This window comes from Thalia democratica, chromosome 3, assembly GCF_965202585.1.
Source record: "Thalia democratica chromosome 3, ktThaDemo2.hap1.1, whole genome shotgun sequence".
NCBI classification, from domain to species: domain Eukaryota; kingdom Metazoa; phylum Chordata; class Thaliacea; order Salpida; family Salpidae; genus Thalia; species Thalia democratica.
Genome location: NC_139167.1, coordinates 78,678,915 through 78,703,128, shown reverse-complemented (window position 1 = coordinate 78,703,128; position 24,214 = coordinate 78,678,915). Strand labels below are relative to the sequence as shown.

Below are 24,214 nucleotides of genomic sequence, written 5' to 3'. Positions count from 1 at the left end.
GCCCGCAAGGATCTATTTTTTACCACATCTGAAACGACGCTACCCTTCCTTAGTAAAATGCAATGTTAATTCAAAATATTGTATATAAAAGTCTTTGTATGTATCACAATAGAAAGGCTAAAATTTATAACAAGTTTATTAAAGACATAAAAACAAAAATAAAAAGTAAACAAATAAAGAGAATAAACAAAAAGAAATTGTGCGAATTATTACGTCATAAAGGTTTCAAATAGCAGACATACTGACGTTTTCTTTACCGTGAAGATCTTCTCTGTACCTCTTTGACTTTTTTGCTTTCTTTATTTTGTATCCTAAAGGTAAACAAATTGTAGTCATATAAGTAATTATAAAAATCTAATAAGTAAAAAAAACATCACAATTTCAAATTTTCTAGTAATCATTGTATATATAAATCACTAAATCAACTTGCTAAACTAAATTGAAGTAACATATAATTTGTTCAACAATAAGAAAACTAACATAACATTTTAATAATTGTTATTAGTCAGTACAAACTGTTTTTCTTTCGTATAAAAACATCATAAAAAACTTATGTCATTAAAGTTTACAGTTATACTTTCTTTTTTTTATATTATACGTGTAAAACAGTAAACTGTTATCTGAAGATTTTGTTCAAACGAGTCTAACGTTAAAAATGTTTCATTTAAACCTTACAATTAAATTTTATATTTTATCAAACAAATTTTTCAACTAAAATTGTATCAACATGTCATAAAACTCTTGAATAAATAATAACGACTAACTTAGTTCGTTTTTATAATTGACAATATTCTAATAAAGTACTTCTGACGAAATCAATTTGTCGATTATCAAACTATATCACAAATTTTTAAAATAAATTCAGTAACTATTACCTGAATAAGTGGATCCAAATATGAACATGCAGAAGAGAGCAATAGAAACACCAAACAACGCGTTCAACGCGGTCAGGGCTGAATCTGAATCAAGCTCGTTGCCAAGGAAATTTACTGAAAACACCTCACCGACCTCGCCACCATTAGGTTTCTCAGGAGGAAGTACTGTAAAATAAGGTTAAAATGATTTTAAGATTATTGATCTACATACAACACTTTTTCATTTTCAAATGTTCGAAGTTCTTGTTTCAAAGGTGGTTTGAGAAATTTACGTTACACATTAACCATGTTTTTACCAAAAATACACTAACATAAGCATCATTTAAATCGTACAAATCAGTTTGGCTTCTTAAAAATCAAGTTTAGCACTAAAAATTGATTAAGAATTTACCCATAAAATACTAAAAGAATAAAATAAGAAAAAATAAATCGTTTAAGTTTGTATTTATAAGGGTACAAAAACGTGCTATTTAGTTAGTTATAAAGTTTATTTAAAGTCATGCTATGCTTGAATAAAGTCAATAACCTACCAGGGTCGAGGTTGACGTTTCTTTCGCAATATTGCAGCTCTTCGACGCCACCCGACGGAAATTTGTTTTCCCTCACAATCTGCTTGTAACATTCAACCGATTGTTTCGCCACCCTCGTCAGCTGAGGGTCGCTGAAGTTCAACCAGTGCATGCCGAACCTTGGGAAGAAATATCGATTTTGATTAAACTAGTTCAACGCTTAAATAGCATAAACAATTTAAAATTAATGAAAAATAAAAACATAAAGTAATAAAAAACTTGATGAACAAAGAACACCAAGTTTTTACTTTTTTATAAAAGCAACAACTAATTTAACAATGCTTAGCGAGTTTTTTATAACTGAGCTAAGAAGTAGATAGTATAAACATTTCGAGTTGTAAAACGATATAAAATCACAAATTAATTTATTAAGTCTATAATATTACGAAAATACAAATGTTCTAGACAAGATATGTTTTTAAAAAAAAGATTTGTTATTTATATAAACAGAAATAGATACAAAAGTAACAACTTTAAACCTTTCATCATAACCAGATTGCCATTCAAAGTTGTCCATTAAAGACCAAGCTGTGTATCCTTTTACATTAACACCATCTTCATTTATTGCTGTTTGTTTATTAGTATAAATTAATATGTTGATTCTTAGTAGTCTTATACTCTATATGTTCTCGGTCGTAAACAAAGTTTAAGTAGTTAGTACTGTTTATTTTTGTAAAGTTCTTTAAAACCTATTATGATTCTAGTCAGAGTTTAAACTTTAAATAAATCAAACTAGAGTAAAATATAGCATATTTTGTATAAACAAAGTAAAGAAACTCATCAATTCGTTAAGTTAGAACAATATAAACAAAATAGTTATAAATAATTGTCAAGTTAAATACAAGGTAAATACTTAAAACAAATGAAAAAAAAGCTGTCATAAAGCCTTCAACACTTACTTTAATACAATACCTAAATAAGAAATTATTTCAAACCTTTAAGAACTTCATTGAGGTAACCGACGTAATACTCCTTCCTCCAATAATCGTCCAGTTCATTGGAATCTCCCCCTTCAGAAACTCCGTTCTCGGTGATTATAATTTCCGGGTTGTTGTATTTTTCTTTGATGTAGTTCAGCAGCCGTCTCACTCCCCACGGAACCTTTTTGAATATTGTTTAAGACGTGTTCTTAAATAGTGTCTGATTGTTTTAGTTCTCGGGTATAACTTTAAACAAAATTATATTTCTCTCGTTTTATAATCTTTAAAATCGGACTAAATAAAAATTTACATATGGTTGACTAAGTGTTTTAGAAATTAGTGTGAGTCTACATACTTCCATAAAATTCAGAAGTGTATATGTGTTGTTTGTTTAAACAGATATAAACAACATTAAATAATCAAACTATCAAGGTTGTTTATTTTTTTATAAATCATAACTTATGCAGTACTTTTTTTAAAGATAAGATAAGTTAATTAATTATTACATATATAAATCATTTACTATGAATTCCATAAAAAAACAGTTACCTCGAATAACCAAACGGATTTAGCTGTGGGCCACGTGTAATCATTCTGGTTGCCGCACTCCCTGTCGTCATAGTAACCAACCACGTCATCGCTGGCGGGTTTGAAAGTGTTGTAGGCGAGGTTGGTGGTGTAGTGGTTGAGACCGAAGAAGTCCGAAGATCCCCTTATCATGTCCTTCTCTTCGGAGGTGAACGAGGGCAGTCGTGATTCCGACAATCCCTGCTGCGTCGATCTTTCACCAATCAGTGTCTTGGAAAAAAAATTTGTTATCAATTTAAAAAAAAACTGCTAAAAATTACTTTTTCCTAGTTATCAAAGAAATACTAAATATAATTTCTCTGAGCAATTTTGAAATTTGACACTTTAAAAAAAACGATTTAATGATAATTGTTATTAAAACTACGGTTTTGAGTTTACTGATAAATAGTACCATCAATGTCTGAGAAATTAGGTTTAACTTGCTATTTGGTAAAGACTTTTAGTATATAAAAATATGACAGTTGACAGTGTAAAAGCTGGGAAAATACTGTTATTGTAAATATAGTTAAAAGTGCTATATTTATTTTACTGACTAAAAGACAGCAATATTTATAAATTTAGTTTATCGGATATCAAATTTTTAATAACGAAAAAAAACATTAATAAACTCTTACACTTAAACAAATATTAGAGAAAGAAAGCATACTTTTGTTATCAAATTTATTTTTTGAAGCTACTTGATGTGTAGAGAATTAAAACAATATCTCAATGCACCTTCATAATATCGGGGTAATCCCTGTCGACGAAGATGGGTTTCGCCCACCACCCGAGGAAGAAATCCAGCAGGTTGTCCCTGGCAACGTGGTCCTGAAGCTTGTGGGGGTTCCTTGGTTCGGTCCAGTCGCAGTTCATTGTTATTCCGACTTTGCCGCCCTGCTCCGACTTGTACTTGTCCACGTACAACCTGGTTGAAGTTATTGTAGTTTTAAGGGTAAAGTTATCTTATTTACATAAAGGTTAAAATTATTTTAAAGTGAGTATGTTCCACATGTCAAATATTTTTTAACTGTAAATTTTAAACCAGATCATAAACTTATAAAGCCTAATTTTATTAATCTTATAAAGCTAGGGTTGAACTTAATTTTTAATGATAATAACGAGCAGACAACGTAAAAAAAAATTGAAACAAATGTTTTCATCATTTAGGTATTTCTGCAATATGTTTAATAGCTATTATTAAAATGCTTTGTTAAATCTGTTTGATTATAAGAGTGTCATATATTTATAAGTTGAGTATAATATATATAATATAATAAATATATGCATATGTATGGATTAATTTATTGAAACTTAATAACTAGTTAGTACTTTTAAAGCTAAAATGCCTTAACAATTTTGTGCTCTTTAGGATTTATTTTTGCTGAATACAATTAGAACTAAAATTATTGAAACAAACACTTAAACTAATTTAAAAACTAAACCGATACCCTCGAATGCTATTGGGATTTATCTAACATTAAAGATACTACAAACAAAGTTCAACCTGTAAGCCATAGCATGCATATTATACTGACTTAAAGACATTGATATAAAATAACAGCTTGAATAAAAAGTTCTAAATAAATAAAACTGATGTCAGATATTACGTAAACTTTATTTAAACTATATGAAATATCCTAAAGTACTTAAAAAAACCAAATACTCAATCAACCTTTAACTAAAAATAAAGTTACTACAAACAAAGTTCAACCGGTAAGCCAACAGTTTGAAAAGAAAATCTTAAATAAATAAAACTGTTGTCAGATAACAGAGAAAATTTATTTAAACTATATAAAGTTTTAGCAAAGTATTTAAACCAAATGCTCAACCTGTAAGTGTAAGCCATGGCGTGCATATCATACTGACAGAAAAACTTTGAAATAAAGTAAGTGTTTTAAGTTTTACAGAAAAATTATTAAGATTATATAAAATCAAAATAATAAAACACCAACCTGTAAGCCATGACGTGGGCCCTGATGACGTTGTGGCCGGCCTTGTAGTCGAAATCGCCGGACATTCTCAAGTTGGGGGAATGTATCCCCTCCCCGTAGCCCAGCCTGGTGAACACCCACGGCTCGTTGAAGGTTATCCACCTTTTCACCCGGTCCCCGAACAACCGGAAGCACAGGTCGGCGTAGGCAACGTACTTCTCGATTATCCGCTCGTCCGGCCACCCTCCGATATCCGTCTGAGTGGAGTGGTTTTGTGAATTAATGTCATGAAAGAAGTTTAAGGTTTTTGAAGATTATAGTGACTGTCTTGTGAAACTTTTATTTTTTATTTATTAAATTGATATTGTTTAACAAGTTTAGTTTAACTAATTATAATTTAAAGTAATTTTTAAAATAAATCATTTTAATATATATGTTTTATATAATATTAATTAAAGTTATGGTGCATAAACAAGGGGGTAAAATAAAATCATCTAGTTAACATGTAAAGTTAGCCTCACAAACTTTAAAAGTTTAAGATAAGGTTTGCTCATTAAAAATTATAACTAGTTTACCGAATTAAAAAGCTTCTTTAAAATTTTCTCAAAAAACGTGACCACATAACTTATTTCAACAAACACTGATGTACTCACTTGTATTTCGTTGGGAAGATCCCAGTGGTAGATGGTGACCATCGGTTCCACGTTGATGTCCAGCAGCCTGTCGATGAGCCTGTTGTAGTAATCGACGCCCGCCTGGTTCACTGAAGACTCGTCTTTGTACGTCCCGCTCGGTATCAGTCGAGGCCACGATATGCTGAACCTGTTACGTACAATTTCGTATGTGTTAATTTTCACACAGTTATTTCATATAAAGCAGAGAAGAGAGCACATTGAATTAAGACAACAGTTTATTGCTTTTATAAACTAGAAAGAAAAGTAAACATATTAAAAAACACCTAGATAAGTAGGTAAACAAGCTTATGAATTGAAACTGTAGTAGTTTAGTACATGGGTTAAAACGCAGTTATAATCCTGATAACTTTTACTGCAATATCTCACAAAGTAAATTTTCAAATAATACTAGTATACTCAAACCTATAGTTTTTTTACTGACCTGTAACTAGTAAGCTGCATGTTATTGATAATTTCTATGTCCTCTTCGAGTTTGTTGTAAGAATCGCAAGCAACATCTCCAGTGTCGTCGTTCTGTAAATAGATAACGCAAGTTTGTTAATATATTTATAGTGTGTTTAGTGTAAAAGAGAAATGAACAGCTAAGGAAGAACTTCTCACAATCAAGTAAGTTTGATTGATTTGGTTTGAGTATTGAAAATAGATATGTTTATAAACACACAATCATAACTTACAAGAACAAGTCCTCCTTTGTGTGAGGTCTCATCCCAAATGCCAACTCCTTTCCCATCCTGTTTCCATCCACCTTCAATCTGTTGATTTAGTTGTTTTTTGTTGATCATAGTTTAAGCAGAAACTACCATTGATTTATCTGACTTTAAACAAAAAAATATACTTTGTATTAACAAGTGGATATTTTAAAACTTCAAGGTTTAAAACAGGGGTCGACAAACTGCGGCCCTTTAAGTCAATCTTAGCGGTCCGCGAGCTCCTTTTCAGCAGAAAATTGGCATTATAAAAACAATAAAAATTATATTTTTGTGATAAAAACTTACATATAGGCTCTTAATTCAATATATATTCTTTATTAATGGAATAATATAACTTAATTTGTTAAATTTTTGATCTTAAAAAATATTTTTTAACTGATTACTAAAACTTTTTAGACAAATGCGGCCCTCAAAGGTTTTTTTTTCTAAATAGTGCGGCCCGCGAGCGAATTTTTCAAAGAAAATTGGCCCGCGAGTCACATAAGGCTGCCGACCCCTGGTTTAAAACAATAAACTAAATAGTCAAAAAGCAAACCTGGTAAGATGAAGTGGCTACGGCCCAAATAAAATTTTCAGGAAATTCTCCAGATATTCTCTCGTCTCTTTCTAAAGCTGCGAACCCGTTGTTCTTAATCACCTCACTATTTATTTTTTTTTATTAGGTAAATATATTAACTCTTAGTTGCATCATAAAGCTCTTGATAATACTCAATTTTATAGATTGTATTTTATTTTGAAATATATTACTTTAGCCTTAATTTTCGTATACAAACCAGCTTTAAAAGCTGTTTTTTTTTACTAAAACAAACATTGCCTTTAAATTTTCTCACAATTAAAACATTTTCAAACGAACTTGTAAAATACGGATGACATTTTTGGTGTTCTCGGTCTTGAGTCGTCGTTGAAATCGACTTCAAAAAGCCCGAACCTCGGTCCGTAACCGCTGTTCCACTCGAAATTGTCCATCAGAGACCAGGCAGTATACCCTCTCAGATCAACTCCGTCTATTTGCTTGGCTGTGGAAATGTATATTTGCTATAATTATGTACAAGTAAGTGTGTATAGGCAGTACAAAGCAAAGCTTAGCAAATTGTACAAAAATAAAAATTATGACGTACTTTAGAACTAAAAAAAAGATTAAATTTGAATGTTCTTGAAAAAAAATAATTTTAAACAATTAATTTATTTGTGCTGTGTTGTGTATCAAAGTTGTGTTTCAACTTTTATTGTTTATATATTTAAAACAAACCCGGTATATGAGTGTATCTATTTATACGGTAATATCTACTTATTCAAACATGCATATTTTTTAAAAGACTATTTATGTAAGTGAGAAACTTTCCAAGCCTTGTATCTTTAAGAGATTCAACGATATGTGTCTTGTTATATATGAAAAATATTATTCAAGTATGCTTGCAATGTTGCTCTATAGCACATGTTAAACATTATTAAATAAAAAATAAAAATATAAAAACCTTAAAAAGCTTCACAGATACATCTTTTGAATGAATGTTATGAAATATTACGAATATACACATTATCCATATACGCACAGTGTTTATAAGTTTTTCATACTCAAGTAACAACAATTCTTTACTTTGACAAAAAAGTTATACCTTTAAGAGCGTCATCGTTTAAATTTTTAAGTTTGATTTTGTTGTCTACCTAATATAATATTTATCTTAATTTTGCAGATAAACGAAACGTTAAAAGTTTATTTATCCTCGTTAGGTCTCAACTAACATCAATTTTTAACAATAAAAACAATCCTAACAAAAACATTTGGTCAGTTTTAAGAATAAAGGTAATATATTTATGTTACTATTCAAAATATATGTTTATTTTTTGTCAACAAAAGATACTAGTGAAACAAGTTTGTTATATTTATAGGTACAATAGAGGAAGGTACTTTATAGCTAGTTTTTATTGTAGTTTTAATATAGAGTTATCTTGTTTATGTAGCATTTTCAACAGAGTTGTTGAACATTTTAAATATTTTCTGAACTTTTGAATACCAAATAATAAATTTATAAAGCTTAAATTAGTTACAGGGATGAACTTAGTTTATAATGATAATAACGAGCAGACAATGTTACAAAAAATAAGGCAAACATTTTCATCGTTAAAGTATTTCTACAATAAGTATGGTAGCTGTAATTGAACTACCTTGTTTGATCAAAAAAGTGTGATATAAGTATATGTATACATTAATCTATTAGAAACTTAATAATTAATAAGTATTTTTTAGCTAAAATACCTTAACAATTTTGTGTTTATTAAGATTATATTGTGCTGAATACAACTAGAACTCAAATTATTGAAACAAAGACTTAAACTAATTTATAAACTAAACCAATACCTTCGTAAGCTATTGGTATATAGCTAAAGCTAAAGTTACTACAAACAAAGTTCAAACTGTAAGCCATAGCATGTATATATTATACTGACTTAAAGACATTGGTATAAAATAACAGTTTAAAAAGAAAGTTTTAAGTAATTAAATAAAAATGATGTCAGATAAAATTAAAAAAAATTAATTTAACTTTATAAAATATTCTAAAGTATTTAATTAAATGCTCAACCAACCTGTAAGCCATGGCGTGCATATTATACTGGCATAAAAACGTTGAAATAAAATAACTGTTTTACATATTACAGAAAATTTATTAAGATTATATAAAATCAAAATAATATTACAAAAAACCTGTAAGCCATGGCGTGGGCCCTGATGACGTTGTGGCCGGCCTTGTAGTCGAAATCGCCGGACATTCTCAAGTTGGGGGAATGCATCCCTTCCCCGTAACCCAGCCTGGTGAACACCCGAGGCTCGTTGAAGGTTATCCACCTCTTCACCCGGTCCCCGAACAACCGGAAGCACAGGTCGGCGTAGAAAACGTACTTCTCGATTATCCGCTCGTCCGGCCACCCTCCAATATCCGTCTGAGTGCAGTGAATTTGTGAATTAATGTCATGAAAGAATTTTAAGGTTTTTGAAGATTATACTGAATGTAGTATGAAATTTTATTTTTTTATTTATTAAATTGATATTGCTTAAGATATTTTGTTTAACTAAACATAATTAAAAGTAATTTTGTTTCAATACATTGTTTTAAATTGTTTATATTTGACATAATAGTAATTTAAGTTATTGTTCATAAACAGGGGGTAAAATAAAAACATCTAATTTAAATGTTAAGTTAGCCTCATAAACTTTAAAAGTTTAAGATTAGGTTTGATTTTTAAATTTTTCATATACATAAATAATACATAACTAAAATATAACTTAACTGTACCTTAGTTAATTTACTTCTTGGCTACCACAGTTTATTAAACACTATTGGAATGGATATTGGTTTAAACTAGACTTACAAGTAGATGTCCGATAGATTTTGTGTTTTACTTTATTGTCACAACCAAGTCTTCAACGAAAATACTAAAAAAAATTTAGATTAAAAGTTATTTTTAATTTTTATATTTAATTAAGTAGTAACTTGTTCATTTTGTTTTTTGTACAATAACTAGGTAGTTAAACTTATTTTAAATGGAAACGGGTCAAAAACGCACTACCAATTACCCTTGTATGGCTTTTTTTAGTATTTATATTTGTTATTAATATCAATTTACCATCACTGTTACCCCTTACCCTTGGTCAATATAAGTTATTAAATTAGATTTAGAGTTTTTTTATTAAATATATAAACTTTGAGTCACAAATTCATTAAGAGTTATTAAAAGTGAAAAAAAATGTTACAAATAGACCAAATTCTAATTTTAAAATACAAATATTATTGTATAAAAGGAACAAACTGCTGTGTCTATGTGAAAAAACTCAAGCAAAACAGTTTGTTCTATTTTGCAAACTTAAAACTAATTAACTGATCTTTTTACTTTCAAAATAGCTACAAAGACTAAATACGTTTAGTTTACATTAGTACAAAAAGTTTAGCTGTTGTTAGAAAATTTACCCAAGTAATATGAAAACTATGTCAGCTAAGAGTATATTGAAATAAAGAAATTCAAATACTTCTACTTTTTAGAGTAAAAACTATACTTTATTTTCCTTTAAAAAAGATATTTGAGCTTAAGAATATATACTTAAAAAAGTTTGTGTAATTGTAAGATAAGTTTTTAATTTGTTTATTAAAAACTGTTAGTAATGAAAATTTTCTTATAGTTTCTACAACTTACTAAGAAATTTCAAGTCCTAAACAATAGATAAACATGTTTTCTTTTTAGAGAACTTAGTAGTATTGTTAAAAAACTAGTAGTAAGTGTAAATATGTAAAGGTTATCATTTTACAGTAAAAACAAACGTTAAATAAAGTCTAAACTTTTGTCTTATACAACTGTCATTCTAAGAACATAATTTGTAGTCAAAATAATGTTTGCTTAAAAATAGAGAACATAAACTAATGTTTTATAATTAGTTTTTTCTAAAATAAATTATACACTATATTAGTCATTGTATTCAGGCAATTGAGTAGTTACTAGTAAATTTTCAATTGAATTTCTTAAAAAATTAAAGTTATAAATTTATAAATACTAAAAAGAATAAATATACGTAACTTACCTTGTATTAATTGTCTGTATGAAACATTTCATAGTTTATAAGTTTTAAAAAAGTCTTTATCAAAATATATTACAATATATGTCGTTTTTGTATAGTTATCGAATTCTATTACTATAAATTATACTTTTATATTGTTGGTTATATTAAATATATAGTTATCAGTTTATAATATACTTTATAAATTATCTTTCAATCATATTTTAACAACAAAAATTAATCTTTAAAAATGACAAAATACGTTTAGTTCACACAATAACTTGAAGCTTAAATTTTTGAAGAGTTTGTTTAAATTTAAATTGTATTTTTTTTTTATTTTATTAAAAAAAAACTTTCTTAAACTTGAAACTTGATTTTTTTATACATGCAAAACATTGTGAGTAAGATAAGCGAATTACGATTTAATATAAACTATAAAGTTTGAATCTTAATACTGTACATACAGAGCTTAGTTCATATAGATTTCGAAGTACATCAATTTGTACATCGAAGTCAAACAATTTGGCAAAAGAATAAAGGAACATATTCCAAAAAATATCGATGAATTTTGTATAAATAATAAGAAAATTAAATCTATTAGAGTAATAAATGTTTCAAAAATATCTGCTATTGCTGAACACTTAGTAAATAACCTTGAATGTGGTAGTAATTATAATTTAAAAAGATTTAAAATTATTAAAAATTGTTCTCACAATTCTGATTTAATTAAACTTGAGGCTATTTGTATTTTGTTAAGAAAACCTAAGTTGTGTAAACATAAAAAGTTGGATTATACTGTTGTTTTCTTCAATTGTTTTATAAGATGTTGCTCATACTTTACTAATTTTTTAAATTTTTTAGTTGCATTGTAATTAGAAGTACTTATGTATTGTTTGTTACTCTTTGCTTTATCATTAACTACGTTGATTGCATTTTCACTATATAAGCTAGATTTGAAATTTTATTTTTATTGCTTAGTATACATCTGACGAAAAAAGCATGAAATATATTTTGTTCTGAAAAATTGAGTCTTTTTTATATTGTTTGAAAGAATTTTTGATAGTGTCAAAAAATTTTTAATTATCTTAAAGTTTGAAAAAATAATTTAATTTAGAGATAATTATAATTTTTTAGTAGTTTATGGATTGAAAATAATTAAGAAAGCGAATATAAAAAATGCGAAATTTAAGTATACAGCTACTTGTACTTTTTATTTTCGTAGTATTTATTTAATAGTAAACTACAAATTGAATCTTTTTTATTAAACAATGTACGGTTTAAATTGTTTAAAAAGTTGTAAAAACTATTGTTGAAAACTTTAAAAAAATGTAAGTATGAAAAGTATAAATATTTATAAACTTGTGAGTTGTGAGTTAAATTAGAAACATTTTAAAAAACATTGGTATTTATTAAACGATTTTGTCCCTGGTTTTCTATTTAAAAAATTTATTTTATACTTACTTTCGCGCGCAATGCTCTAATATTTTATGTAAAAACTGTTCAGCCACAATGATAAAGATAAACAATCAAAAAGAAGTTCTCCTCAAGTAAGAGTTATGCTTTATATGTAAGTAACTAAGCTAACTATAATCATTTTCATAAACCTAAAATAAGTTGTTAAAAAATAAGATTTAAATTTTTTATAATTTTGTTTATTGTGTTTACAATTAAGGTACAGTGTTCTAATGTAAGTAAGACAAACTTGAGAAAATTATAATATTGCCACTCACTCAGAATATTTTGATGAATTTTTAAATCTCAGAATTACTCAGGGTAGCTCAGGTTTTTGAATTTGATTTTTAAACTTAGGCTGACTCTGTTTCTTAATTAAAAAATAAAGATAATTTTAGGTTTAAATTTATAATTAATCTAAGGCCAGACCATTTTCTAGATTTTAAAAGAGAATTATTTTCAAAAATATGCTATTTTATAACCAATTTTTTCAAGAACTTGTTTTTTAACAATTTTAAATTCTTATTATTTTTTGTATGAAGGTTTGGAAAAAACTCAGGATGAATCAGGACAGTTTTAAGCCAATCAGGACAGTTATTTTTGTGACTCAAAGTGTGGCCACCCTTTTACAAGAACTCCTTTTAGATTTTAGATAGATTCTTTAGGCTAACTTAGGCTAGAGAGTTATGTTTGAGACTCAGATTAGTTAAAATAAAACAGCTTATATGCTTAAATCAGGCTTTTTTTTTTCTTTGAATAAAAAAACTAAGACTATTAAAATATTTTTTATTTAAATCAGAGGCTACTTTTTGTGAAAAGGAAGATCTTACCTTAAAAGTTTTACACTATTTATTGGTATCTCATAAAGCTGCATTTAAAAAAAAATTGTATGCAAACAGTTTTATATGTGATTTAATTATACTTCATTTAAACAAGCAATACTTTGCAAGATTGTTGTTAAATGCTTAGTATTAATGATACTATTATTCTACTGGTTGGAAGTTTTGTAGTTACTAATTTAAAGTAATCAAAATTTTGATTTCAAATAATTTGTATAGTAATGTTTATAAAATATATACTTATATACTTAAACTATTTTGATTCTAAAAAACAATTCTTTGAATATTCAACATGTAAAGTATTAGAATTTTGGTTTGATACAAAAAATCTGTCATAAAGATTAAGTATTTTGAAAGTATAATTTTTTATTTTGTTACAAAACACTTTTAACCTAGCTTTACAATATCTTTTTAGTGTTTTTATACTAATTAAGATGTTTTTTTACTTCTAATTTGATAATATACTAAAAATGGACCCAGAAAATTTTATTTTAAAATCTAGAAGAAATTTTTTAAAACTTGGAAAAGCTTACTGAAAACCTTTAGTAACCCTCTAATAATGACTAGTCCTTAATGTAACAAAAGAGTCCCTCAACTTAAAGATCTAAGATATTTTTATTGGGTTTCATTTAATCAAGTCACTTAAGGGGATAGGGGTCCAACATTTTTATAAATAAAAATAACATTGGATCTTAATTGTAAGCTTTAAGTACATACTACAAGCCAATTTATTTAGAACAAAGAAAATCTTATTTTACATTTGAGATATTGTAATTTTTATAAAAAATTTGCAATTTTTTTAGTGTCATTTTCTCTAAAATCAAAAAAATCACTAAAAATCTATCTTCTCCTTCATTTATTTAACTAGAGACCTCAAACTTTCAGGAAATGTTTCTTATATAGTTTTTAATTATTGCAATTTTAAAAATATTAAAAACTAAAAATTTTAAATAAAAACAGCAAAAAAGTAGGTGGTTTTTAATTAATAAAAGTTTTATATTTCAAAATTAAAACAAATTCCTGCAGTCAATCATTTTAAAATTTAATAATAGACTTTCTGTGTAAAATTGTAAAAGATTGCTCAGATAATGAAGGAGGAGATAAATTATTAGTGAAATGGTCTTTTAGTTTTTTTAGTTTGCCCTTTCCATTGGAACCTATTGAGGTCACCAACTTTGATCACAAAAATTACTTTAAATTTTTTCAAGCAATCAAAAATGTCTGATAGTTCAGATAAAACTCTATCAAATAAGACCAACTTGTTAAAACCAAGATGAACCCAAAAATGTTGGCTATCTAAAGTAGATAATTTTATAACCATTAAGAAAAATCATTACTTAAAGTTACTGGCAACTCATTAGTTCAGCTTGTCATTAGAGTTTATAAATATTATTGTTTATTAATTAAATTCTTTTTGAATTTTAATATATTTTAATCTTAAAACGTTACTGTAGTGTCAATTCATCTTCATTGTTTCATTTCCATATCGAATTTTATTTACATCCACTGATTAAATGAAATCCACAACATTTCAAGTTCCTACAATTCAGAGTAGTGTAATTTACGTATTATAACAATATTTAAACAATTTCATTAATATGTAAATATTTTGACCTACAGAACTTTTTTATTAGGTTTAAAACATTTTTAAGGTTTGGTTCAAAGAGGTTTTAAAAATTACTAGAATTTTTTTTTTATCTCATTTCATACGTAGATTTAATATTTCTTACCTACATGAAATAATAATTTTTTCTTAAGGTACATTTTTAAAAATCACAATTTATCAATTAGATATATGGTCCGTTAAAACTATCATCTAAAGTTGAATTTATCTAATACTATATATTTTTTTGTAAATACCTAGCATGATGTCACACCAATATCAAACTGAAACTTTATATTTAGCTTTGTTATAGATAGTAGTTAATTATTAGCTTCGTTAACATATTAAATTCATTATAACTATAATTTTAGATTAAAAATCAATGTTTTTAAAAGTCCATAAAGATATTTTTTTGTCAAACAAGCTTAGCTATTTAAATACATAAACAGATATAACTTATTTGATATAAACCAATAAAACTTATATCCAGTGGTTTATGTTTAACAACACATTGCTTTAAGTTTTATGTATTAAGCTCATTCTTACCATAATTGAACATTAAGCAAAAAAACAGTTTTTTGTTTAGTTATACATATATATTATTATAAATTATATTGTATACTTCGTAATTGCTAAAGGCTATAAAGTGTGTTATGCATTTTTTGGCATTTTTATTAATTAAAACACATCTGGTTAAAAAAGACATGAATATAGATATGAATGAATGTAAGGCTAACTATATAATTTCAGCTTTATATTGGTGCAACAACATGCTAGATAATTTTTTGATATTTTGAAATCTCTTATAATGTTTCACTTGAACCATCTAGTGAGTTGAAGTCTTATATACATTAAAATATTTAAGTTTGAGAAAGTTACTGCATATAGTTTTAGGATTTTTTTTTTATTGTACTACTAAAGAACTTTGGAAATTATCTTCTTAACTTGTTAAAAATTATTTCGATATTTATACATACAAATTAAAAATGGCTTTGTTTTAAGTGCAGTAATTTTGAATAATAAAAGTTTCTGGTTTTTAGTTACATAAGAATTCAAGTTTGAACTCAAATTCTTAAAATAATTATTTAAGAGACAATGTCTCAATAAGTAGTAAATATTTAAGTTAAATAAAAATCTGTATGTGGGTCTTATTAAAATGAATAAGCTGTTTAATCTTGTTTGTAAAGTTTGAAAAGTCTTTTGAGATATTAAACAGTTACTATAAATTTGTAAATTTTAAAACTTAAGTTAGCCGTATTTCAAAAAATATTTAAAGTTTTGCAAAAAAGGGTAAAGTCACTTGTAGATATTAACAAGACTTAAATGTCTTGTTCATATATTTCTTAAAATCATTATTTTTTTAATTGTTGCCCTTTAAATCTTTTTAAAAGTTTGAATAATTGAAATTTGAATAGTCGTGCACCCCTTGTTTTTAATTAGAAAGGTCTCCTGAAAATAAATGTGTAGAAATTAATTTTACTTGAGTATATTTATTGCCACAGAAATAAAAGCTTTTAGTCCACAAGTAAAAAGCAAAATAACAGTTGCAATAAAGGCCAAATTAAGAATCAATTATATTATATAGCAACCAAGAAGGTAGCAACTGCCAGCTCTTCATCGATTCAAGGAATCAACTGACGATTCGAGCGACGAAAACGAACCAGTTAAGAAGCCATCCAACTAGTAGGTGCAGAAGTAAATACCGGCAGCAATTTCATGACTGGCCGTCTTCGAGTGATGAAGACTCTGATATTGGCGACGAAGGTTTGCTGTTTCTTTTTTTATTGAATACTTGATAAGGTTATTATAAAGTAAACTAAATAGCAAGTGGTTTTTGTTATAAGTATTAATACATTTATCTGTTTGTAAAAATACAAATTGGTATTATATTAACAACTTGCACCAATTTTTGTTTGTATAAAAGTAGATAATTATATAAGCATAGAAAAATTTGTTGCTTTAAAACTGGCAACTCATTAATTCAGCTTGTCGTTAAATTTATTAATTGTTGTTTTTTAAATTAAAATTTATTTTATTTTTCGAGTTCTTACTTACATTCACTAATTAAATGAAGTACACATCAATTCAGATTCCTACAATTCTGATTAATGTAGTTTTTTATTATGTTATAATAAGTAATACATTTTTAAATTAAATATAAATCTACAAGCTGTTTTATCTTCTTTGTAAAGTTTATATGTCTATAAAGTTATTAAAATATTACTATTGTTTAGAAACTACTTTGGTTTTCAATCTGTAAAAATTATATATTTAAGGTAATACTGTAGATAACAAAGTTAACTAAACTAGTTATACATTATTTCAAAACTCTATTCATATGTTAAGGTTTAAAACAATAATATATATTGTAAGTTAATGGGCAAGTAACGTCGTAGTGGCAATTTAATAATAGTAAAAATATGTTAATTTTCATTTGTTTAAAGATTAGTCAACCTTAAAATAACCATTGTTTATTAATAGTATTGTTATGCGTTTGTTATAAAAGTTTTTATTAATAATTCGCAACCTAAAATTCAAAAGGACTTTGAACAACAATTATTTTGTAATAATATGTTGTATGATATAACCTAGTGTTACAAAAATTTTGATATAATAAAACAGTTCCATTTATAGCTGATACAAATTATATTAATTACCACTATGATCTAAATATATGAACTAATATACTTATTATGTCATAATTGCGTTTCAACAAGGCATAAAATGACATTTTACGCATTACAAAAAAGCAAATACATATTTCATGGCTACACTACAGGATGAAGTCTACGCCTATAGAAATTAATTGATCTAATTTAAAACCTTTGCAGCTAAAGTAAAACACTTTCAAAATTTCATACATTTTATTATAAATTCAAACACCAGGTGAAGGCAGCGAAGGATGAAGTTTGGTCGCGGGTGACGGCGAAGGGCGAGGTGAAGCAGCCCGAGAAGAAGTTCACTCGATAAGGGAACAGACGCCTACCAGGTGGAAGCAGCGAGGAAGCTGAACGAAATCAAGATGAGCAGGGCAAGCAAAACACGATGAGAAGTGATATCGTGGATCAGCTAAACGAACTGAAGGATATTTTACAGGTAAATAATTGTTTGCTTTAACAACTCAATTTGATAAATTTCATACTAACAAAAATTATTAAAAAAAAAATAATAAAAATGAATGAATAAAATTAATTAAGAAGAAAAAAAAAAGAAAGCTACCGATCGATGGTAAAGGTTAGGGGTAACAGTGATAGTCAAAATTAAAAGAAAAATTAAGTTATAAAAAATTAACAAATGAAAAATTCAACTGAAAAAATGTCTACTCATGGAAAAACGTCCCCTCGTGCAAAAGTGCTTTAGTGCAGTTTATTCCCTTCGTTTGTTTTAGCCTCATAAAAAGTTTGTCCGCTCGTGCAAATTTGACACCTACCCACTTTAAGGTCACTCAGGACAATTTTTTGACTCAAAAATCAGCATCCCTGTTACTTAATTTTATTTTCTTCAACCAAATGTCGTATGCATTTTCGCTGTTACAACTGTTTAAGTATCTAAATTATTGTATCGAATTTCAACATTATTAAAACATTTACAAAATGTGTTTCACTGATACAGTTCAACCTGTATAAAAAAGAATTTTCGTTTTTATTATATATTCTCAACTAGTGTTTGTTTACATATAGCAGGATGGCCACTTAACCTTGAATTCTTTAAAAACCTTGAATTTGAGAAATTTTCAGAAATATGTGGAATTTTGAACAAAAATTACTAAAAGTCCTGGAATTAAAAAAAAATTATTTTAAGTAGTAAAGTTTAAATTCGGCACGAAAAATATATCATATATATGTAGACTTTATTTCATCATAAAACTTTTTTAAATTAAAAAACAAAATAACGTAGATTTACTATATATTTACAGTATTGTTATACTACTTAACACAGTTTCTAGCCTTAAACTAAGATTCAACCAAAAAAGTTAATTCATTTTAATAAACAAGCTATACTCTTTTTTTTTATTATGGTTGTAGATTTTTATATCAATGCTTGTAAAATTACCATTTCGCTTTTAAGAATATGTTTTCAACTTATAGTAGTTAAATGTTTAAAATCTTTGCGGGCCGCAGTTTTAGTTTTTGTGGTACTTTAATATTATATTAGCTTTAGCTTTAGTCAGACACAAAAAAGTTTTGTATCATTAATTTTGTCCTTATAAATGACTTTTACCTACACACGGAATGCCTGTTTAAACTCTACATATTTTTTGGACTAAATTTAAGATTGCCATTTAAGAAAAAACCACTACTCTAATCAATCTTATCCAAGTTTTTAAGTCTAAACCTTAAATTTAATAAACTTATGGAAATCCTGTTAAACATGGTTTAACCATAATACACTGAATATCCTACAAAATATCAACGTAAAGTATAGTTTAGTTTAGTTGGCTTCATTTGCTTGCGGCCGCAATTTGCCGACCCTTGGTCTAAGAAATGCCTGAATTTTTTTTTTTAAATTTTAGAAAAAATTATTAATATAAATTTTAAAATTACTATATTATAAAACTTATTTTATCCATATCTCAACAAATATTTAATAAAAGAAAAGTTTTTTTGGTATTAAAAAGCTCACATACGCATTTTTAATGTAAAGATACTTTTTGAGTTGTGGCCCTTTAAGTTTAAAAAAAAATTCCGTGATTCGATTAAATTGTCAAAGATTATGTTTTGTTTAGATATTTAAAAAATCAATGGTTATAAAAATTAATAGGATTTTAATATTTATTTAATATATATATGCTGCTAAAACCCTGTAGTAAAGGATTTTGAAAATGAAACGCTTTATTTTTTTAGAGTCCATAATAAATTTCTGAAATAAAAGATGCAACGTGCAAATCCGACACGTACATTATAATGGTTTTTAAATAATAAAACTGCTTGCCCAATATTCAATGCAATTTTTTGGACATTTAATGTTTTTAAGATGTTTTTAAAAGGCGTTAATATTAAGGATATCGAAGAAAGTATATACTTTATAATCGTATGCTGTTTGTATAGTTTAAGCTGAACAATTTAACTTTTTACTAGTTAAAAGAGCACATAGAATATTTTTACAAACATTTAAACTTTAACGTACTGTTTAGTGCAAGTTAAAATAAAAAAATATAAAACATTTTTTGACGAAAATAAGTACTTGAAAAAAGTTATGAATTGTTTTTCCTATTCTGTGTTATAACTAAAAAAATTTAACAGCACGCTTTTAGATGTACACAAAGCATAGAACTATTTGAAAACTTATTACTTATTACTAAAACTTGTTTTTAAATTTGATATAATAATATACTAATTTATTGTTTAACTTATTGCGTTACGCCGTTTCTCTGCAGAGCAATTCATCAGACGCAAACAAAAGCTTAAAAACAAAAAATGCATAGCCATGAATTATTATAACGCAATTATAAATAATACACCCGTACAAATAATTTTAAGTTTTAAATATGACTGCCCATTAACATGCAGTTAACAAAAATTAAAATAAAACGAAATATAGGTAAGTTTAGTTGTTGTCTTCTGTTAACTATACATCATCTAAGTACATTATAAAAAAAATTGGTTTTGTACAAGATTAAAACAATATTTTTTACATAGTAAGCTTTGAAAATTGTAAACATTAGGATTTATAGGGGATTTTAAAAACCAAAAATAGTCTTTTACGAAAAGGTTGTATATCTAAAAACGAACATATATACCCAATTGAAACATAAATATAACGAAGCAACTAATTAAATAGAATAAAATGCACTTAGTTAATGCGATTAAGAATCAACTAAAAATATTCCCTTGGGTAATGAGGGCACTGTGTAACCAGTTCATTATTATTATTTAGCACTTGCTATGTATAGTCTTTGTAGGTTACATAATGAGCACTGAAGTTTGGTTTGAATATACTGTTGATTTGTCTAAGTCATTTCCAGTTAATTGTGTATTTTTCGTCTTTTTCATACAATTTTCATATGTAGTTGGCGAGTTTGGCAGTTGAAGGGCTTTTTCTTGCTTGGTTTAGGAAATGATGCTCTATGTTCGACTTTCGTAGAATCTGTTCTTGAAAAGTCTTCGAGTGGATCCAATAAATGACATATTTTAATTTTTCTCAGATGAGGCAATTGCTTTGTAGATTAAATTATGGATTTACATTTGTTCATAACTAGAAGATGTTTTTTGTTTTTGCAGTTACATAGTTCTATTAAAAAACAATTAATTAATTACTAAATTAAATTACAACTAGTATGACAGATTGATTGTGTGTAACTATAGTTCTATTTTTTATCTAAAACTGTAATAATAAAGTTCATGCTTCTCACAGAATATATTTAAAAAAAAGTATTACGATGTTTATTTAAAGCTAATAAATAACACAGTAATCTAAATAAAGTTACGAGTAGAAGCTAAAGTAGGTGTATACATGTATTCATTAAAATAAAAGTAATTTCTATAGATTTTTAGAGGTTAATAGTTAATAATAGCTAAAATACTTAATGTTAAATCCGACTGTTATAAAACTTTATATTAATTGCAATTATTAAGTCTAATTTAATCTAGACCTACTTTAGCTTCTATTCTTTCATTTCTTTCATTACAGTATTTAATTTTTACATAATCCAGTTGAAGTGTGTTAATCCGTTAACACACAGAAACATATTTTGGTACAATAAAGTTAGATTACTGTAAGATTTTTATTTATTTTATATTCCAATGAAGTTGTTTTACCAGGATCTGTTGTTGACATACACTTAAATTTATATTTTGAGTAGTTATCTAAAGTTTATTCATTAATATAAAATCTCAATTTTAAATGCAATTGATTGTTTTAATGCATTTAATTATTCTTGATTCTACATGTATTCGCTGATTTAAGTTTCAACTTTTTGATAGTATTATTACTACGCTTTAAAATAAAATTACTTAAATTACACTACAAGTTGACTAATTAGTTAAAAAATGGATATTTTATAGTAATAAAAGTAAACTATTAATGTAATTACTTATAATTATGATAGAATTACTTTTAATTCATTACAAGGTTAGTTGTTTCGAGCCTTAGTTTAGAAATTAAGTCATTCATGTCGTATATTAATAAAAAGAGTTTATTAATGCAACTAATTATAAAAACATGTATTTATATAAGTTATACTGCAAATTATATAAGTTGTAGTTGAAAGGTTTATTCACGTCAATAGTTGTTAGTTTTTAAAAGTTATGTTATAAAATGTTTTTCAGTACTAAGCTAATTTAGTATCGATTAGGTTGTAAATATTGGGTAAAATTTAGTTTATAAATTATTCAAAAATCTCATTTTTGTCCTGAATGAAGTTTAATCGAAATTAAAAAATTCTAAAAATAAAACAAATACGTTGTTCTACATTACTATCCGTTTGTAATAGTTAGAAAAAAGGAAATAAAGTATGTATAAAAAGTTTTATATGTTTTACACTTTTGTAGAACTTAATTAATTCTAAAAAGTAAAATGTTAATCTAGAAAAGTAACGTATAACAAGTAAAACTTTCTAACTAACTTTTCTTTAAACTTTCTAAAGTAACACAGTAATAATTTTCTAAGCAACAACATACTAATGTTGCAAAAGCAAACAATTAGTTGAAGTGTTTTATAGTAGAAAAATGTAAATATTTATACTGCCTATAACATAATTAAATTGCGTAAAATGACTGATCGCTATTTTCAACAATATTAAAACTTGAAACTAATCAGAAAATAACTTATTTTATGTAAAAGAAACGTTTTGTCTATGTTACTAATAAAACTGCATTGTATCTGGTTCATATTTATTTTATTTTTTACTTGGTATTTAGTTTCGTTTTATTTTTTGAAACTATATTTCTTGCCTAAGCTTCTAGATTTTCTATTATAATTATCCGTTATAAATAATTTCAGTACTTGGTAACAAAATCTCACATATTTGTGAAATAAAATTAGCTCTGGGTCTTTTTTACAATAAATATTATAATTTTATTCTTTAACTTCAAAAATAGTTTATATAGAAAAAAGAAATACCTTAACATATTAAAATTAGTGAAAAGTATTATCTTTATAATTCAAAACCGAAAATGATAACAGAAGGTTTAGAAGTCTGTAATATTTTTATATTACATGTTTCAAAAACAATATACCTTTCTACTATCATAGTTTTGAATATATCTTAACTTGTTATAATATAAAAAAATAAAAATATTAAATAGAAATTAAATTAACTAAAGGTTTATTTTTACAATAAATATTATATTTTTATTTTTTAACTTCAAAAATAGTTTATATAGAAAAGAGAAATACCTAAACATATTAAAATTAGTTGAAAAGTATTATCTTTATAGTTCAAAACCGAAAATGATAACAGAAGGTTTTGAAGTCTGTAATATTTTTATATTACATGTTTCAAAAAACAATAACCCTTTCTACTATCATTGTTTTGAATATATCTTAACTTATTATAAGTATCAAGAGTTAAATATATTTTTCTGTTAAGGCTATTGATAGATTAAATTTAGAAACCCCAACAAACCTTATTAAAAATTTGTAAGAAAGACGATGCTAACTATTCGGCAGCACCGTTCAAAACTTAAGACATCATTATAATCGAAAAAAAGTCATTACTGTGGTATACTTTAAAAAAAATTTTGGATAAAAAAAAGGCATCCGACTTTCGTCGAACGCCTATGAAAAAATATAACAAAAAATTTTGGGTAAAAAAAAAAGGCATCCGACTTTCGTCGAACGACTTTGAAAAATATTGAAAAAAATTTTGGGTAAAAAAAAGGCATCCGACTTTCGTCGAACGCCTTTGAAAAAATATTGAAAAAAACTTTGGGTAAAAAAAAGGCATCCGACTTTCGTCGAACGCCTTTGAAAAAAACATAGAAAGAAAAGTTGAAAAAAATTTGAGCAAAAAAGGCCTCCGAATTCGCCCGCGGGTTTTTGGCTAAAAAGTGCGAACTCAAGAGAAAGTCTACCGTAATTAATATTCATTAGGTATTAAGCAAAACGGTTGTTAAACTAATAACTTAATAAAGTTGTTATTGTAAAAAGACTACTTAAATTCAATATGAACAAGATTAAATAAAAAGTCTTCTAAAAAATCAAATAAATTTGAAGACCTTACAGAAAATAATGTCTACAACTGAAGTCTAATTTAATGTGAAGGATGAGCTTCATGACTGCTTGCAAATTTTTTTATTTGAGGTTCTAAATCAGTCAAATAAAGCCCAAAGTTACATCTTTTACAAATATCTAGATTATATCTTTTGCTCAAGATGTTGATAACCGAACTAGAAGTTTTCTCAACAACATAGTTAGAAGGAAAGGCTATAAACAACAACCTAACTTCCTCCCAAATAATCTGATACTTTAAATTTAGTTTTCGTCGAGTCCAAAAGCTTTCATATCGTTCTTTGGAAAAAAATGTTTTAAGTCTAAGGTCAGTTTGTAAGTCTGAGAAAGTTTCCT

General features: G+C 26.4%; 1 protein-coding gene across 1 annotated transcript in view; it reads right to left on the bottom strand.

Moving 5' to 3' along the window:
* Nucleotides 1-225: 225 nt before the first annotated feature.
* LOC145832580 (lactase/phlorizin hydrolase-like) overlaps nucleotides 226-24,214 on the bottom strand; it is a 63,755-nt gene continuing 39,766 nt past the window's right edge. The window contains exons 6-18 of the mRNA XM_082939894.1: nucleotides 7,121-7,283; nucleotides 6,803-6,908; nucleotides 6,232-6,309; nucleotides 5,979-6,070; nucleotides 5,516-5,684; nucleotides 4,884-5,119; nucleotides 3,667-3,856; nucleotides 2,914-3,162; nucleotides 2,380-2,545; nucleotides 1,924-2,011; nucleotides 1,406-1,563; nucleotides 876-1,040; nucleotides 226-311 (exon numbers count right to left, since the gene is read on the bottom strand). Coding sequence (XP_082796020.1) covers nucleotides 226-311; nucleotides 876-1,040; nucleotides 1,406-1,563; nucleotides 1,924-2,011; nucleotides 2,380-2,545; nucleotides 2,914-3,162; nucleotides 3,667-3,856; nucleotides 4,884-5,119; nucleotides 5,516-5,684; nucleotides 5,979-6,070; nucleotides 6,232-6,309; nucleotides 6,803-6,908; nucleotides 7,121-7,283 — 1,946 coding nt within the window. The remainder of the gene's footprint in view (nucleotides 312-875; nucleotides 1,041-1,405; nucleotides 1,564-1,923; nucleotides 2,012-2,379; nucleotides 2,546-2,913; nucleotides 3,163-3,666; nucleotides 3,857-4,883; nucleotides 5,120-5,515; nucleotides 5,685-5,978; nucleotides 6,071-6,231; nucleotides 6,310-6,802; nucleotides 6,909-7,120; nucleotides 7,284-24,214) is intronic.